A 19,407-nucleotide genomic window follows, 5' to 3' on the forward strand; every position below is an offset into this window, starting at 1 on the left:
ACAAACCATTACGTGCAGGATTTGACGGAAATCCTGCATGATGCTAAAAATGTGCGATGTTTAATTTTGGGGCTCACGGATTGAACGTTTGTTAAATAAATTTAACGTTAAATAAATTTGTGGGTGTTTTTTCGCTGTTCACACCCTTGTTGGAACGTGATTTGTACTACAATGATTAGGTTTTAAATAAGTTTCCTCACCGGCTATCTTGTTCAAACTCCCTGACCAAGTCTGTGTTATCAGACGAAATCGGTAGGAGAAAATAAAGAAGTTGACAAGATCTGTTGCTGTGTGCTGCTCACTAGAGTTTATTTAAAAGAATTGTCATAGTTGATTTTATAAATACACGCCATTCTCGTCCCCAGAGCCCCAACGTTTTTTTTTTAAAATTGAACGAGTGGCTCTGGGTCCATCCAAAAAATATCTTTTTTTTCATTGGCTGTCGAAAACCTGATGCGCTATAAGGTGAAAAATGCTACGCTTCTGCGCATTTGTCCTTAGTTCCTAATACTAAGGAGTACTAAGCAATAATAATACTGAGCAAGTGCAATGGTAATTTATCACACTGAGCATGCGCTACCGGATGTCGTGAAATTCACGACATCCGGTAACGGCTGTTACCAGGGCCAATGATCCAACCGCTGACCAGAAGATCGTAGGTTCTGGGAACGAGGATGAATACAAGCCGTAACGTCATGAATGACTTTAACCTGCGGTCTCGCCTCAATCAGGTGGCGCTGCCTCGATCGAGTGATGGCGCGCTATTTGTAGTACTTCATGTTACCCCCTTATAGTGCCCATGATGAACTAATGACTGGTCAAGAAAATCAAAAACGGTTTGTTTTACACATATATTTTTCATTTATATCTAATCATCAACAAACATAAAGAATATGGCATGTATTTAGTAATCCAAGAACATTTCTCATCAAACATCTGATATGTTACTATTTTTTGCAAATATCCCATATCCCAGAAACTACTTCTCAATATCCTGTATCCCAATAACTTTTTCCTCAAATATCACGTATCCTGGTAATTTTTTCCGCGAATATCCCGTATCCCGAAAACCCCTAATAGGGCCTCCATTTTTTTTGATCCCCCAACCAAAAAATTGAAATAAAAAAAAATGATACCTCTTGTTGATTGTTATGTTTCCATGGTTACAACATGTGACGCTTTTTAGCCCCAATATCAAAATATTAATTCTCCTACTTATTCTCACTATTTTCCATATATACAGTGGAACCCCGATCTTACAAACGTCGATCTAATGAAATTCCCGCTTTAACGATCAACGTTGTGTCCTGGTAAAAGTTATTTATAAATCGAGAGTTCGTTTACAACGATATCCTCATTTAACGATATGATTTTGCTGTCTCCTTGCCATATCATAAAATCGAGGTTCCACTATACTGTATTCCTTATGACAAATGTTGGGAGAATTTGTCTAAACATCAAGACATCACGAAAGTATAAAAAAATATCAACTCCAAATAAGTGGGGGGGGGGGGGGGGGGGCTTCCCCGTGTCTATTAAGTGCTCTAATGCGCTTAAGAGTTCATTTACGGTATTTTACAATGTACTTGGGTTTCCTGTCTCCCCCATATATTTAAAAAGCACACACCCAGTCAGACAAGCTGTCAACATCCTTTTTATACATTAATTTTTCAGTTTAATCCAAAGTTGTCATATTCTGCTTTCTAATTACATTTCTTGTAGAAAATTGTATATTGAAATTTAATCTGGATCAATTCAAAGCAAATTGTCTCCAAACCCTTTACACAGTCCTTAGTGTGATCATCACCTAATTTCACCTTAATGGTGTTTATATACATAATTTCCCTGTGAGGGAGGAGAAGGTAGCAAGTCCTAGATATGTGATCTTCACACTTTTTCACGTAAAGAACAAAAAATGTACAAAACTTTGGATTGCAAACTAGGTTTCTAATCACAGTTCATTGGAGGTATTATTAAACCCTCCAAGCTTTTCCAATCCTCAAGTTTCCTACTTTCTCCCAGGCTGACAGGTATAAAAATCATGTTGAGACGAAGAATTTCCAAGTACAAATAAATGTACCCTATCCGAGCATCAAAATGTACAATTTTGTACAATACTTCTTTAGCTTTACAGCAAGCTGAAAACACCAAATAATAGAACACATTAATAGAAAGTCTAGATCTATAAAAATCTATTACTCTAACCAAAATTACTAAAAATGATTATAAAAAAAATTTAATATGATTACACTACACGTATCTAGAACTCTCAGGTGCTGTTAAGTCTTAGCCGCAGAAAGGATCACTGGTCATCAACGATTTGTTACAGTATTGACTTATACATATGTCAACACTGACATAAAGTTCATATTGCTTCAAACTAAAAAATAACTCGAACTTGATATAGAGTGAAAAACCCCAAAACACCTTCCCTTAAACCCTGTTTAAAAAAGCATGATGATAAATTTAACCTATTTATACATATTTTTTATCTCATTTAGTAATTTATTTACATTTTGATAGAGCGGATGATGAGTGTTGCAAGTTACAGGCCATTTCTGAGTTGCTTTGAACCTAGCCTCTTTCAAAAGCAGACTTCGCGTATAGTTTTTATTATAAATATGAATATAAAAATTAGTTTCATAATTATGCAAAGAAAAGTAATTTTCATGTGAAGAGCTTTCCACTTATACTCGCATTTATAGCGAAGTTCAAGACAACTCGGAAATGGCCTATTTGTGTTTACTTTGGTTTTGCTTAACTACACCCTGTGATTGGTAACCACAAAATTCGCATTAATTTCTCAACCAATAAGAAGCAAAACCAAAACCAATCGTGCCTCGCTTGCACGCGTTTTCCCACGCTTAGTACCGGTTACAAGTAAAATTATGCTTTGAGTTCAGACAGTTCAGATTGATTCATTGCACTGTTTGTGTCCGTCATGATTGGCCAGGGTAACTACTCCGGTTTTGGTTTTACAACACTCAATTGCAAACTGTTCTATAAAAACTGAAGATAATTTTTTTATCTTTTGTTGTAAATTTGTATTTTTCAGTCCCAATATCAACATCCATAATCTCCTCACTGCTCCATTTATTCCTAACTGTACAAGTTGGGAGAATTCGTTTGTGTTTTCTTTGGTGATGATATCCTTTATTGTTAAGAGTTTTACGTCTCACTTGTTTAGCTATTCACTTTATCACGTTCCTGATTGGAAGGATTTTGTCGATTTTCCAGCTTGTCCGTGTACTTGGTAAAACAGCTGCAACAAAAAAACAACATCATTAAGATTCAACCTTTTGGATTGTTAAACTTTGCAAAGAGTTGCTTTTTGCCATGCTGATTGCAATTCAATAGTACCAAATTGAGCATCGCTGAGCTCTTTTTTATCAAATCTAAATTTAGGGCTGTTTTTAAAAGTTTATATTGTTACCGTGGTAACCTACAAAGTGGAGAAAACAATCATAATTTGTTCACCAATAAAAAGGCATTGCTGGATACCATTATTGTCTTATCAGCTACTACAGAGTGATAGTTGTGATTGGTCAAAGTTTAAGTGTCAGAAAGTGCTGGAAACCGGTGTCAGCCACCTTAAATGATACATCCGATCCTCAGTACAAGAAATGAAACAATTCTACCAACCTTTACTTTCTAAAATCAAATGTGACGTCGTCTCCAATCAGCATAAAAGGCGCCCACTGTCTCTTGTCTGGGAAGCCGTTAGCTCTCATCCACTTCATGGCTTGGTGAAGAGATTCACTGGCACTTTCCCCACCAACAAGGTGTTTGTAGAAACGATTCATGAACTGCTCTGTTGCTTTATCCTCGATGGGCCACAGGGCAGCCAACACTGAGCGTGCACTGGACGCCAAGAATGCTCGAGCGATTCCAACAACTCCCTCAGATCTAATCTGTCCACGAGCACTGTGACAGCAACTTAGGACCACCAGTTTGGCTGTTATTCGAACTTGTGAAATTTCAGCCATCGTTAATAAGTAATCCTTTTCTGTTGGAGAGCCATTTGTAGGGAATGAAGGGGCAAGAGCAATTTCTCCTCTTTCGGCATCACCATGTGCAGCAAAATGTATCAGACTCACTGAGTGTATATTGTCAAGCACCTTCTGTTTAGTTGCGTTCTCTCCTATCAAAGGCTGAATTCCCAGTAGACGTCCAATCATCTCTGCTTCCTTTCTTGCACATTCTAATGGAGATATCCACCGACGACGTCCCTCGTGAATCACATCACCAACCTGTGGATCACCCACTATCAGTGCACCACTCTGACTGTGATAATCTGCTGGACTATCTTGAATGAGCTTCAGAGTCGTCAAAGAAGGAGCGATGCGGATCCTGAAAGTCTCCGATAAGGGCTTCTCATTTTCATCTTCTAACGCTGCAAATGGAACGTTGTACAGAACGCGATCGGGAACAACGATGATTTCAGGTTCGTCAAGTAAGTCAGCCACAGGAGTGATGATCATTTTGTAACACTGAGAAAGAGTTCGCGGTGCGCTATCCTGGTCTTCATCTTCTTCTATCGGGCGAGAAGGTGCTTGGCCATCCTCCTGAGACAATTCTTGTGTTACAAGGTTAATGTCAGAGGGAAACAATGTTCGATCTTCACATTGTTCTTCAGGTAAAATACGAAATCTTCTCAGGGTTTTGTCACCAAAAACCTCATCAACCATTCTCTCGGCTTCTTTGTTGCTGTAGTAGTCATTAACGTTTATTTCTTGGAAAAGTATAGCTTCGTTTGACTTCAGAATCCACAAAAATAAAAGTCGACCGCGATAGGCAATGTACAAACAAACACAGTTACTTTCTCTCTTCAAAATCTTCTCAACCCATGAATGGCAGTCCATCGATATTTGTTGCTCAACAGAGTACTGAGCCGACATTATGTCTGCTAGGGCTCTAGCTCGTCCAAGCTCCTCAATGTTAAGCGCATCGGTATGCTTCCCAGTCGTACAAAACAATTGACTTAGCAACTGGTAAGGAGTAACGTGTTTGTCGAAAAAGCAGATCTTAAATAGGTCTTTATCTTGTACAAAAACTCGCATTTCCTCGCACTTTTGAATGCTTTTAGAAAGGTTTGCCTCAACTTCAGGCATATTAGTTTCTCCGCCCAACAACAAATAGTCTAATGCAAGCAAAAGGTGGCTTACATACTGATTTGCAATGCTTCCAATCTTGTAACTCAGCTTAACTGCCTTTTCGTGGTATTCTTTAGCCTTTAAATATTGACCATGGCAGTGAAACACCTTTCCCAGGTTCATGTAGGCTTCTGCTTCTCTATTTTTGTCGCCAATTTCTTTGCTAAATTCAAGGCCTTTCTGTAGATATTCCTCAGATTTGTCGTATTCACCGAGAGAGTGAAACAGCCTTCCCAGGTTTACGTAAGCTGCTGCCTCTTTATCTTTGTGGCCAATTTCTTTGCTGATTTTAAGGGCTTTCTGTAGACATTCCTCAGCTTTGACGTATTTACCGAGAGAGTCAAACACCGTTCCCAGGTTTCCGTAAGCTGCTGCTTTTTTATGTTTGTGGCCAATTTCTTTGCTGATTTCAAGGGCTTCCTGTAGATATTCCTCAGCTTTGACGTATTCACCGAGAGAGTCAAACATCCTTCCCAGGTTTATGTAAGCTGCTGCTTCTTCATGTTTGGCGCCAATTTCTTTGCTGATTTTAAGGCCATTCTGTAGATATTCCTCAGCTTTGACGTATTCACCGAGAGAGTCAAACATCGTTCCCAGGCTTTCGTAAGCTTTTGCTTCTTTATCTTTGTCACCAATTTCTTTGCTGATTTTAAGTGCTTTCTGTAGATATTCCTCAGCTTTGACATATTCACCGAGAGATCGAAACATCGTTCCCAGGTTTACGTAAGCTACTGCTTCGTTATGTTTGTCACCAATTTCTTTGCTGATTTTATGGGCTTTCTGTAGATATTCCTCAGCTTTGACGTATTCACCGAGAGATTCAAACATCGTTCCCAGTTTTGCGTAAGCTACTGCTTCTTTGTCTTTGGCGCCAATTTCTTTGCTGATTTTAAGGGCTATCTGTAGATATTCCTTAGCTTTGACGTATTCACCGAGAGATTGAAACATCGTTCCCAGATTTTCATAAGATGCTGCTTCTTTATATTTGGCGCCAATTTCTTTGCTGATTTTAAGGCATTTCTGTAGATATTCCTCAGCTTTGACATATTCATAGAGAGATTCAAACACTAGTCCCAGGTTTACGTAAGCTGCTGCTTCTTTATCTTTGGCGCCGATTTCTTTGCTGATTTTAAGGGCTTTCTGTAGATATTCCTCAGCTTTGACATATTCACCGAGAGATCGAAACATCGCTCCCAGGTTTCCGTAAGCTGCTGCTTCTTTATCTTTGTGACCAATTTCTTTGCTGATTTTAAGGCCTTTCTGTAGATATTCCTCAGCTTTGACATATTCACCGAGAGATTCAAACAGCGTTCCCAGGCTTACGTAAGCTGCTGCCTCTTTATCTTTGTCGCCAGTTTCTTTGCTGATTTTAAGGGCTTTCTGTAGATATTCCTCAGCTTTGACACATTCACCGAGAGATTTGAACACCGTTCCCAGGATTACGTAAGCTGCTGCTTCTTTATCTTTGTCGCCAATTTCTTTGCTGATTTTAAGGCATTTCTGTAGATATTCCTCAGCTTTAACATATTTATCGAGAGATTCAAACACCGATCCCAGTCTTACGTAAGCTGCTGCTTCTGTATCTTTGTGGCCAATTTCTTTGCTGATTTTAAGGCCTTTCTGTAGATGTTCCTCAGCTTTGACATATTCACCGAGAGGTTGAAACACCGCTCCCAGGTTTCCGTAAGCTACTGCTTCTTTATCTTTGGCGCCAATTTCTTTGCTGATTTTAAGGGCTTTCTGTAGATATTCCTTAGCTTTGACGTATTCACCGAGAGATTGAAACATCGTTCCCAGATTTTCATAAGCTGCTGCTTCTTTATATTTGTCGCCAATTTCTTTGCTGATTTTAAGGCATTTCTTTAGATATTCCTCAGCTTTGACATATTCATAGAGAGATTCAAACACTAGCCCCAGGTTTACGTAAGCTGCTGCTTCTTTACCTTTGGCGCCGATTTCTTTGCTGATTTTAAGGGCTTTCTGTAGATATTCCTCAGCTTTGACATATTCACCGAGAGATCGAAACATCGCTCCCAGGTTTCCGTAAGCTGCTGCTTCTTTATCTTTGTGGCCAATTTCTTTGCTGATTTTAAGGCCTTTCTGTAGATATTCCTCAGCTTTGACACATTCACCGAGAGATTTGAACAGCGTTCCCAGGATTACGTAAGCTGCTGCTTCTTTATCTTTGTGGCCAATTTCTTTGCTGATTTTAAGGGCTTTCTGTAGATATTCCTTAGCTTTGACGTATTCACCGAGAGATTGAAACATCGTTCCCAGATTTTCATAAGCTGCTGCTTCTTTATCTTTGTCGCCAATTTCTTTGCTGATTTTAAGGGCTTTCTGTAGATATTCCTCAGCTTTGACACATTCACCAAGAGATTTAAACACCGTTCCCAGGATTACGTAAGCTGCTGCTTCTTTATCTTTGTCGCCAATTTCTTTGCTGATTTTAAGGGCTTTCTGTAGATATTCCTCAGCTTTAACATATTTATCGAGAGATTCAAACACCGATCCCAGTCTTACGTAAGCTGCTGCTTCTGTATCTTTGTCGCCAATTTCTTTGCTGATTTTAAGGGCTTTCTGTAGATATTCCTCAGCTTTGACACATTCACCAAGAGATTTAAACACCGTTCCCAGGATTCCGTAAGCTGCTGCTTCTTTATCTTTGTCGCCAATTTCTTTGCTGATTTTAAGGGCTTTCTGTAGATATTCCTCAGCTTTAACATATTTATCGAGAGATTCAAACACCGATCCCAGTCTTACGTAAGCTGCTGCTTCTGTATCTTTGTGGCCAATTTCGTTGCTGATTTTAAGGCCTTTCTGTAGATATTCCTCAGCCTTGACGAATTCACCGAGAGAGGCAAACACAGTTCCTAAGTTTACGTAACATGCTCCTTCTAATCCCCTTTCGCCAGTTGCCATTGCTACAAATAGTGCCTTCACGTAGAGCTCTTTTGCCTTGTCATATCTACCTTGACTTTGATACAAGTTCGCCATTTGAAAGCGTATTTCTCCTTCTGTGTTTGATGCACCCCAATCATGAAGTAAAACCAGAAGCTTTTCACCGCATTTTATTGCACTTGTGTGATCATTGACAACGATGTAACCATTAAACATTTCATAATAAACGACAATGTAAACTGCTTTAACCAATTCTTGTTTCTTTTCCAAGGCTTTGCTGCTGAGGAGAATCAGGGACTCCTTGAATAACCGAATGGCTTTTAGAATACGACCGGTTTTGAGAAGGAAGACTGCAACATCTATACTTATCTTGATGGCTTGTAGAAGATTTCCTATTTCATCCACGATAGTAGTTTCTACAACCTATATATGAAATAATTTAAGTCAAATGAAATAGTGTATGTAAGTCTTTACGTAAAAGTTACACTGAAGGTATAATAAGCATGACTGGTTCAAAAATATTCCCTTTTTCAAATTAGCTCTTGTTTTTTTTGGTTTTTTTTTCCTTGGAGAAAACGGGGAGTCATTTGTATTTGGGTATTGAATATTAATTATTGTCCTTATATTAAACTACTGTGGTATTAGTGTGTTGATACTAATAATAATTGTACGGTAGTTTTAGCTCAATTTTCTAGCAAGTCAAGATCGCAACGCTCTTGGTAGCACAGTTTTTCAGAATCTGCTCAGCCCGTCCTATTTTAATTTTTTTAAGAGGGGGGTTGGGAAAATTCCGAAACTAAAGTTGTGCGAAGCGTCTGCAAAACAAAAACTTGTTTACAGCAAAGCGAAGCATGCAAACAAATATTTTGCAAACTAAGTAATAATCCATACAAAGTGTTTGGTAAAGAGAGGAAATTTAGGTGTAAAAATTGATTTTTACTCAAATATTTCACATGACAGTTTTTTAAGTTGTTTCTTCCGTTACCTTAACGTTCAGAGCTGGAAATCTACACAGAAAAAAAAACAGAACGTGACGCAAACCAAATGTCTGGAAGGAACATCGAATTACAGTCGTAAAATTTCAGTTTTTAATTTTTTGTAAACAAGTAATGAATAAATAGAAAGTATTTCAGATTTTACTTCAGTGAACAATAATTTTCGAATTTTTTTCCAAGGTTGCAAACACGACTGAAAAAAAATTCTACGTAAGATGAATCGGATATAAGGATAGGCTGGATGACACTAAATAATTGATGACAGGAAAGATTTTACCCTGTTTCTTATGATAATAATTCTTACTCGGTTTAATCAAAGCATAACCAAGTAAGTAAGCACAATATTTAGCTTGGAGGTTTCCTACAAAATGCAAACCAGATGGAAATTAATGAACTAGTTTCAGGGGGACCGGCGACAAAAAAAATTAAGAAGTTTTGAAATGTCGTTTTCATCTTTAAAATGTTGTTTTTGTGCCCATTTTACGCTAACAAAGTTTTGATGCGTTTGGGTTCTTTAGCTGATCCAATTCTTACAGGACGCAGAAAATTTTCGGGAACAGAATCCGACTCTACGAATTTAAGAGCCGCTGCTGCTTCAGCGCTTTCCTAAAATCCTCGCTGATCTTATTCGCATTAAAAACGATCTTTTCTGTTCCTTGGAAAACGTAAGGAACTAATGTTCGAATGCTGCGAATGTCTGAGGGGACATTTCATCAAAGATATATAGCTCCATTTTTCAAGGCCACCCAAAGTAAAATACTTAAAATGTTATCTCCTGTGTTCCAAAATCGTTTTGGACCAGTTTAAAAACACATCTGTGTGAGCTTATATAGAGTACAAAGCTGCAGAAAGATTTGCGAAACGTAATTTTATTCCCCAAATTTACTAGCTGTTGTTGGTTTTATGAAAGTTCATCGTGTACATATCATCATTTTTCGTATTTTTAATGGTATATTCGCCTTTCTGAAAACGAAAGGAATTAATTTTGCAGTGTTATGAAATTTTTGAGGGAACATTTTGCTGAAGAAAACTGTGATTTTCTTCACGATGAAATCCGAACTTTTAGGGCAGCGGATTTAAAAGACCATCCGAACAGATATCCACCGAAACAAATTGCTGGGTGTCCCTAATTTTTTCATCACGCTTAAATCCGAATTGATGAGGCGATTAAGGTTTTCCGGCGAACAAATATTCCCCGAAAAGAACCGTTTTGGATAACCCTGTCGTTTTCGTTTATGTTTTATCACGAAGTAGTAATCTAAAAAGCCAAAATATCTCTCTGCTAATTTCTTGGAATAAAAGTCTATTTTTCTTCCGATGATCATCAGTTTTTAATTCAGTACTGAAACCCAGATTACTATTTCATTTGGTTTTACATATAATTTCAGTTTTCAAGAGATGACGTGGCCGCGTTTTCCCTAAAATGAAAGTTGTGATGGTTTTGCATCTGAAAATGACTAAGGGACAATGTTGTAATAATAATAATAATAATGATAATGATGATGATGATGATGATGATGATGATGATGATGACGAGGATGATGGTGTTTTTCCACTCAGGAAATTTGCATTGTATTGAAAAATTTCCGTTTCTATCCGTTCACGTTAATAATAATAATAACTTTATTATTATTATTATTATTATTATTATTATAATTATTATTATTATCCAGAATAAATTGTTTTAACTGTATACCTTTAGAGGTGTCTCGCCTCCAAGCGATGTAGCGCGTCCGGGTTAAACTGTAGATACCTAAACCCCTATATCAAATTAAAGTTTATAGAGCTGGCTATTAAACTATACCAAGAATTTTGAAATAAATTAAATTGTCGAATTTTTAACGCTGTTTTCTCGAATCAATTTTTTCACTTGAAGGGGACACTTTAAAGAGCTAAAACACAAAGGGAATTTGTTCGTTTGCCTTCAAATTTGGACAGTGGCTAGTTTAACATAAATACAACAAAAACTTGTCTGCGAATTTTTTCTTTCGAAATATTTTTTCTCCGAGAGCGATTTTTGTACTATTATTCCACATTTTTTTAATCGTATTTGGAAAATGTTCCGTAACTTTTCACTGCAATTGAATATGGCAAAACGCAGACACGATGTTTTAGCCCTTTGGGTCCGAAAACTGAGGAGGAAATGAAATTAGGGAAAAACAAAATTCGCTTTTTCTTGGAGCTTTCAAAAGGTGATTCGGACGCTCGCATTTACAGGTCGTGAAAAATTCGATAATTCATTTTATTTCAAAATTTTTGGTATAGTTTCATAGCTAGCTCCACAAGCTTTAATTTGATATAGGGGCTTAGGTATCTACAGTATAAACTGGACGCGCTACATCGCTTGGACGCGAGACACCTCTAAAGGTATACGGTAACCTTAATATGTATGAAAAACATCTTTTCAAAATCAACTTTTGCAAAAAACAACAACAACAACAAGAGCAAAGGAATATTTTAACTGAATGTGCTTGGAAATGCTCACAAAACAATTGAGCATAATTGACAGATAACATTTAGTTGGAGTTTTGGTCGCAATATTGGAGGGCAAACTTAAAATACCATACAATCTCTCCCTTTGGTGATTTTGTGCTCACATTTGGGTTATACAATAATTTTGATATCCTCTTTCTGTTTTTAGTATCATCACTTTTTCAACATATCGTTTTTTGGGGCATGGGTCATGTGACCTCTTAGTGCAAAGGGCCTATTTGGGGAGATTTCCACAGTAGCTCCAGGAGTTTCTTACAGAGGAAAGGTGATTTTGTTCTTATCTAAGTATGTAAAGATCTTTAGTCTCTAAACCTTAAGCATTGTGGAGTAAAGTTTAAATGCTCCTGGACTTTCACTGCGTTACAATACAAGACTGAAGCCCCTGCCCCAGATTTTTTCATCATCCCTAAAACCGAATTAATGAGGCGACTAAGCTTTTCCGAATCGTTTTGGATAACCCTGTAGTTTGCTTTTATGGTTTACCACTGAGTGGTAAGTTGAACAGCTAAAGCTCATCTGTTTTGAGTTCAAAGGATAAAAAAGTCCATGTTTCCTCCCTGATTATACGACTTTGATCAGTTACCAATTCAGGAAACAAGAGGTCACTATTTCATTCGATTTCGGGTATAATTTCAGTTTTCAAGAGATCACTCGATCGCGTTCTTTTTTTAACGAAAGTAGTGACGATTTTGCATCTAAAAATGTTCACTAGACAGTGTTCTCAATGTAATGAATAGGATTTTCTCGTCGAAAATTTGCATTGATGTTGAAATATTTCTCTTTCTACGTGGTAACCTGACTGGAACGGACAATTAATCTTTTTAAAATCAGCTTTTGCAAACAAACATTAAAGGAATGTTTGAAATGTGCTTGGTATTGCTCACAAAACAATTTAGCATTATTGACAGAAATTAAGCAAATAACTTAACTTGTTAGAGGGCAAAGTCAAACTGCCATTAAAATCTCTCCCTCTGATGATTTTGCGTTTAAATTTGGGCTATATGAAAAATTTTTTGACACGCTCTTTCTGTTTCTAGTATCATCACTTTTTCAATGTATCGTTTTGGGGGTTATGGGTCATGTGATTTCTTAGTGCAGGGGGCCTATTTGGTATTTTTCACAGACGTAAGGTGTTATAGACTTTATCTAAAGATGTAAAGATACAGCACCATGAAATAAACTGAGCTGTACTTTAGTTCTGAAACCTATTGCATTGTAGAACGCAGTGATTAAATACTGCGGGGCTTACACTTCGTTACAATACAAGAAAACGGAACCAGTTTGTGTTTATGTATCGCAAAATACTTTTACTACTTTTTTAAATACTTTTTATACGTTCTACAGGTTTGTTTCTTTATCATCAAGGAAGGCGTGCTAATATAGAACGGGAACTGTTTAGTCAGGCGACTGTGATTGTCCATATTTGAAAATCTGTAACATTTGATCAGAACTGCCAATTTCTTTTTACAACGTTTAACTGTCAAGATTGTTTCAATTTTCTCAATTATTAATAAAAGAATTTATAGAGAGGATGATTTACCTTCAGCTTTTTTTTCATCCCCATTTTGTCGGTAACCGGCCATACAAAAGAGAAACTTAGAAATTGTACTGAGATAGGAAACAGCGTGCCTAGTAGTAAACCAAACGGTCGAATTTGTGTAAGTCACCGCCTTGTTAAAATTGTCGTTTTTAACTCGTAAATGTGCGCATGCGCAATGAACGAGTTATAGCGATGGTGGACTTTTTCACTTGGTTGGTTGGTTGGTTGGTTGGTTCTGTCGTTAACTTTCGGGCATGCGCAGTGAATGAGTTTTAAATTCAATTAGTGGAAAAGAGCACGCAAAAGTTTTCTGTTCACGGCGCATCAGGATATTCTCATTCAATCTGTAGAGAATAATTTGACAATCATTTTAGTGTAAGAATGGAGATTTTTCGCTGAATCTGGGCAAAGTTATGGGTTTTTTCGTTTTTTTCCACAAAGTGCGGTGTCTTTTAAGAATTAAAAAATAATTGACAATTATTCCATTCGCGCTTGTTGGATATGAGATGGTAAATAGCCAATGAGGCGCGAAGCGCCGAGTTGGCTATAACTAATCTCATATCCAACAAGCGCGAATGGAATAATTGTTTTATTAAATTCTCAGCGTTTAAATATTGCGAGCCTGTTGAAGTTTACTGAATTTCTATATATTAAGGAAAAAATTTCTTTGAAATTAAAACGGCCGGATGTTGAGGCAACCTCCGACCAAAGCGCGCGAATAGTAATGATCACATGACACGCGCAGCTCTTTGCAAACGGTGTTGAATGAAAAATCGAAAGCGAAGAAAATCGGGCACAGTCGGACATCTAAAATTAAAAAAAAAGTTTAAATGTACGAATTATAACCTTTCTGAGACTAGCATTCAAGTGCTTTTGAAGTTCCAGCTCATCGAGAAGCGTAATAGTTGTGCACATTTGAGCAAATGTTTTGCTGTGGTGCAAAGCGAAGGAAGCGATCAGGACAAGGACGGCTTTTTTCATGCTGAACTGAATTCCTCGCGGACGATTTAAAACACTTAAAGTGTACGAGGTACAACCTCACTGAGACAAGCATTCAGTGCAAGTTTTTGAACTTTAAGCTTATTTGAGAAGCGTAAGAGCTGTGCACATTTGTGCAAATGTTTTTTGGCGAACATTATCGAATTTCTCGATTGGTTTTAACTTCTTACCGCCAGGATTTGCAAGCCATCCTAAAATTTTTGAAGGTAACCGGTTGTTATTGTTGTTGTTATGTGATCTAAAAAGTCGTAAAATCTTGCAATTTTGAAGATTTTAAAGGAAACTTCAGAGATACCTACCATTAAATAGTAGCCTGCCTAGCTGGCGGTTTTTATGGGTGGGTCACCGGAAAGCCGGGCACGAGAGCCAAAACGAGTGGCGAAGCCGCGGGGAAATGGGGCGAGGGCAACGAGGTTCCTCGCGGCGAAGCCGCTCGTTGACGCGGCTTCGCCGCCACTGTCGCGGTTCTCTCCCCATTTCACCCGCAGCTGCACCACTCGTTTTGGCCCGGCTTTCCCGCCCACCAAAACCGCCAGCTACGCAGGCTATTAAATAGTGTCATACCGAACTTTGTGGCTTTTATTGTTGTTGTATTGAGATGGCATTGTTTGGTATTTCTTTCTTTTCTTTTTTTTTTTTTTTTCTACATTTTTCCGAAGAAACTTTCCCTTCTCGCCGAAAAAAAAATTTAGCTTAGTGACACCTGGAGCATTCGTCTTCCATATAAGGTCAAACTGCGGTATTTGAGCTGTTATAATCCATCAAATATTTTCGCTCGCGCGCGATTGGTCAAAACGCCTCACGTGACCGAATATACCCCAGCTAAAACTGGGGAATATCTACCCTGCGAGCAGAGGCCCTGGGATCTTCCTAGATAAGTCGGGTTATCTAGGTAAGATCGAAGAGCCTCTGCTTGCAGGGTAGGGAATATTCGATGATATTCCCCAAGTGATATTCACCAATTTCAAAAACTGCAAGGCGCGTCTTGTTTACAATTAAAATTAATGTCAAGATGGGGGAACGGTTTGCTTTTGTGACAGAAGGAGAGATAAACCTGCTGGTCGATAAAGCAGTATCAGAAAACAACATACGCTCTAAACGTTTTTGACGGCAAACGAAATGTTCAAATACTCAAATACTCAAACTCGTTGCTACATGTTGCGAAAAATATTTAAAGGATAATAACCACAATAGCCTCCATTTGGCTTTAAAAATATGCTCAGATATTTGTCCTTGGACATTATCTGCTCCTCGAAGCTCACAGTTTTCCTCGAGCTTCGCTCTCGGAAAACTGTTTGCTTCTCGGAACGGATAATGTCCGCGGACGAATATCTGAGCATATTTTCGCGCCAAATGGAGGCTATTGTTTATATAACCGAGATTTAGTGAACCAATCAGAACGCTAGAAATGCAATATCCGAGGCTGAGAATTTAATAATTGAATTTAAAAATGATTTAATTTAAAAATTCAATTTGTGAAGTGTCGGCAAGATCTTTGTATAAACAAGACACTTTTTTATAGAGCATTTATGTGGCATGCGTTGATGTAGGTTTACCACTAGTGGCCTTATTTATTGTAGGCCTCACCGAGTTTTTAACCTATCCTCCCTTCGTGATTGAACTAACTGAATAGTTTTACTCAGAAATATTGCGTGATATTGCGTTGCGCTACTTGAAAGTTTGCCGCCAAAAAATTATTTCCCGCCAGAAAATGTCTGGCTGAAAGAAGCACTCTTAACTGATAAGTTCACTGCTAATCATAACTTTTTGCGTACATGAAAACTCGTCATCTTTCATCATATTTTTGCTTTTCATACAAAAGTATTATATCAACTAGATAAGTTGGCTGAAAAACATTATTTTGGCTGTCAGTTTTCACGCAAAAACGGGAAGTGCCATGTCACGCATCAGTGACGTCTAAACAAAATTATGCAAATTTCTGGTGAAATGACAATTTTGGATCTCTTCAGCTTTCATAGAGGTTTCAAAGGCAAAAATTGTTTCATTTTCTCAATTTACATCTGGTAATTTATGGGAAAGCAAAAGGACGCAGTCGATGAATATTCATCAACTGTTTAATACATACCCTGCAGAATTTATTGAAATGCATGTGTACAGGATCAAAACCTTATTGGCACGTTCATTGAATAATGAAGCAAAATACAGACAACTAGCTTTCAATGAAATAATTCTTATTTAGCAAGAGTTAGTCATATTTCAAATTATTTTTACTTGAAGATTGCGTGGACTGAACTCCAAAGGAAAAATTTCACGCATTTATGCCGGGCATGAAATATAATGCGACACTAGGTAGCCTGCGTAGCTGGCGGTTTTTATGGGTCGGGCTCACCGGAAAGCCGGGCACGAGGGCCAAAACGATTTTTTAGGACAAGAATGGTTATTTCTCGTTACATAATCGGGCAAAGATATAATTTCTTTTAGCTTTCAAGGAAGTGTCCGTAGCCGTCTTAATTTCAATTACTGATGTGTCATCTGCATTCACGAGGTGGCTCACAGGAGCCTTTGATTCTTTAAAAAAGTGAAATTTTATTTAAGCCATACAGCCACCATACAAAACTAAATTTTAAGGTTGTACTCACCTCAGACTCTTGATGGTTTTCCATTGTCGTTGTTGAAGATGAATAAGTAATTGACTTGCTTCAAGCGCCACTCGCGTTGAAAACTGAAAATTCAAAACTCGGAACTTCTCCGTCATCTTAGAATAATAATATTCACTGATGTCTCGCGTCGAAAGTGCAAATAAACTAGGTATCAGTTTGGTATAATCTACGACGTCATGCGTCGAAAGTATATTGTACCGTGAATCACGAGATCCACGGTAAATTTCCATCTACAATAGCTCATTGAGTTACACAATGTTTTAATTCCATGGTGAAAAATTCATGTTCGAGAGAAAAAGTCTCGAGAATTTTTCAGTTTAAGTAGTGCATTCTATAATCACGTAGAAACTGAAGGGTTTGACTAACCAATTCTGATAAAGAGAAAGCGTCTCGTTAATTAACTTACTTTTCCCCTCATTGAACACCATAATTTAAAAGTAACGAGAATTAAAAGAAATTGCAGCGGCAAAATTTGGTGAGGAAAATTTTAAAAATATAATAATTAATACTGAGAATAATTACAAGAGCGAGATCATTAAAATTCGGATTTCTATCCCAAAGTGGCTGCCAAATATTGGCGGGGTTTTGTTACAAGGGTTCGAATTGCATCATGGGAGGCAGCCGTAGCCGGGTGGTTAGGGCGCATTACTGAAAATCTGGAGAGTCCCTCTCTGACCCCTGAGGGTGGCAAAGGGGGGGGCGGGGAGGGTCTAGATCACGTTTTCACGGAAGATAAAACGGTCCTTTCACAATTCTGGAAAAATAAAATAGGCATTTCGCGCTCTACGAAACAAAGGGCATACCTTATATTTTGAGAAATTACGTCCAAAGCAAAGCTTTGTTGGTTGTTTTCACTATCCGTCCAGTTCGTGTTTTGGGCGCTGCATCAAGGAAACCGAGTTCCTCGTTCCGCACATCACGAAAAGCACCATCTTCCTCCCGCACTGAAAACTCATCAGAGTCGTTTTCGGATGAGTCGTCATTGTATTCGGAGAGCTGATCATCTTCGGGGTCCCTCAATGTAGGGGCACTTTTTCTTCCTTCATCCTTTGAGAATTCAGGTTTTTCTACTCTTTCATCTAGTGCTAGCCTGCGTTTTACCCCGGCGCCAACAAAACCGCCAGCTACGCATGCTACGTGATAATTTACTTGCTCCACGCATCGGTGATTTTACAAAATTATTACGGGTAAAAATACGGCTTCATCTAAACAATGCCCATTCTTTCAGATAAACTGGCCTTGAAATCAACTTTCATAAAGTTTACCATCTGCCAACGGATAAAACTGCCAATTTCTTGGTTCTGTTGCCTTGAAATGTTTTCAGAATTCAAAATAATTTTAACGGCTTTTCTATGATCGACGTCCACCAAAACCCAACTTTACCGGGGTGTTTTGAAGGCGATAAGTCACGTGTTATTGGTGACCGCTGTAACAAAGGAACAAACAAACGTAGCTAAATATTATGTGTTAACAAAAATGATGTGTTTGTATCCTCTAGTATGAGGGCAGGTTGTATTGGAAAATAAAAAGAAATAAAAATATTGTTAGTAAGTGCAACAGATAACCAGAATCTATTGCAAAGTAAAGTAGACCACAACTGGGACACACGAGATCATCAAAGCACAGATTCACAGGTGAAAATTCTGCATCTGATTCTAATTAAAGGGGCGTTGTCATGGCGATTTTGCTGTATTTTGGTCAAAACTGCGCAAATATTTGACAAAGAAGCTTTTTTCTGATTAGTAATGCTTTAGAAATACACAGGCAAGTAAAAACTAGCGATATAATGTTCCGACGTTTCGGCGACGTCATGATGCCATTCTCGAGGAATGAATAACCTAAGATCTTACTCCGTTGAACTCGCTTATATTATTCATTTCTTGAGAATGGCGTCATGACGTCGCCGAAACGTCGGAACATTATATCGCTAGTTTTTATTTGCCTGTAAACTTTATTCTAACATGAAATTGTTGTTAGAACGCCGGGAAGAAATCAGTAAGGGATTTATCCGAGAAAGAACAAACTATAAGCAGTTTTTACCGGCGTCTCTCAATACACAGGAAGAACATGAAAAAATTGGCAGATGTTTCCAAGCCGCAATCCTTTTCCATCCTTCCCATCCGCAGTCAAACATAATTAATGCTAGTTTCTGTGCACTAGTAAGGTTGTTGTTAACAAAGCTGAGACATTATTTTGACTATTCCACCGTAACACAAAAAATAGATGACACTGCCCCTTTAAATAACAAACATAAGCAGTTAAGAGCCCAGCTAAATATACTTTATTTCAGACAAAAATATGTGATTTTCCTCGATCCTTTCTCCAGTTCAGGCTTCTAAATTTCAATTTCTAGGACAATAAAATTATTTTAGCTGTCCGATCAGTCTTGCATTTAATTTTACGTTCTAAATTTCAAACCCACCTTCAAACTAGGTCTCTAGAATCGATACCCGTTTCTTTAAAATCCATGCCCGCGTACAGACTTACAGTCAAAAATGGTTCAAGTCTATACCCTATTTCAGACAACGGCTAAACCATACACCACACACCTCTATATAGCTTACATAGGGCGCACCCCCCCCCCCCCCAGGGGTACTAAGAGGTGATTTTTATACTCGGCCGGCCTTTCAAAAACAGATCGTTTCTCCTCGCTCATCGCCGCTTGGGGACGTTTCGCATTTCCTCCCCGCGATTAGCGTGGAGAA

At 38.1% G+C, this 19,407-nt stretch overlaps 1 protein-coding gene across 3 annotated transcripts in view; it reads right to left on the reverse strand.

The window, feature by feature from the left end:
* The window catches only part of LOC146480890 (uncharacterized), a 126,573-nt gene extending 109,269 nt beyond the window's left edge, over nucleotides 1–17,304 (reverse strand). Inside the window, exons 1-3 of one of the 3 annotated variants that reach the window (XR_014864654.1) lie at nucleotides 16,682–17,304; nucleotides 3,643–8,477; nucleotides 1,980–3,262 (exon numbers count right to left, since the gene is read on the reverse strand). Coding sequence is in view for 2 of the 3 variants with exons in the window: in XM_085109238.1 (XP_084965364.1) it covers nucleotides 3,645–8,477; nucleotides 16,682–16,705 (4,857 nt within the window). In the remaining variant the exon portion in view is untranslated. Of the gene's footprint in view, nucleotides 1–1,475; nucleotides 3,263–3,446; nucleotides 8,478–16,681 lie in introns of those variants that run through there. The other 2 variants (XM_085109238.1, XM_085109237.1) reach the window with 2 other exon arrangements.
* Nucleotides 17,305–19,407: the final 2,103 nt, after the last annotated feature.

The sequence above is a fragment of the Pavona decussata genome, unplaced genomic scaffold (genome assembly GCF_977016875.1).
Source record: "Pavona decussata unplaced genomic scaffold, jaPavDecu1.1 SCAFFOLD_52, whole genome shotgun sequence".
Taxonomy (NCBI): Eukaryota; Metazoa; Cnidaria; class Anthozoa; order Scleractinia; family Agariciidae; genus Pavona; species Pavona decussata.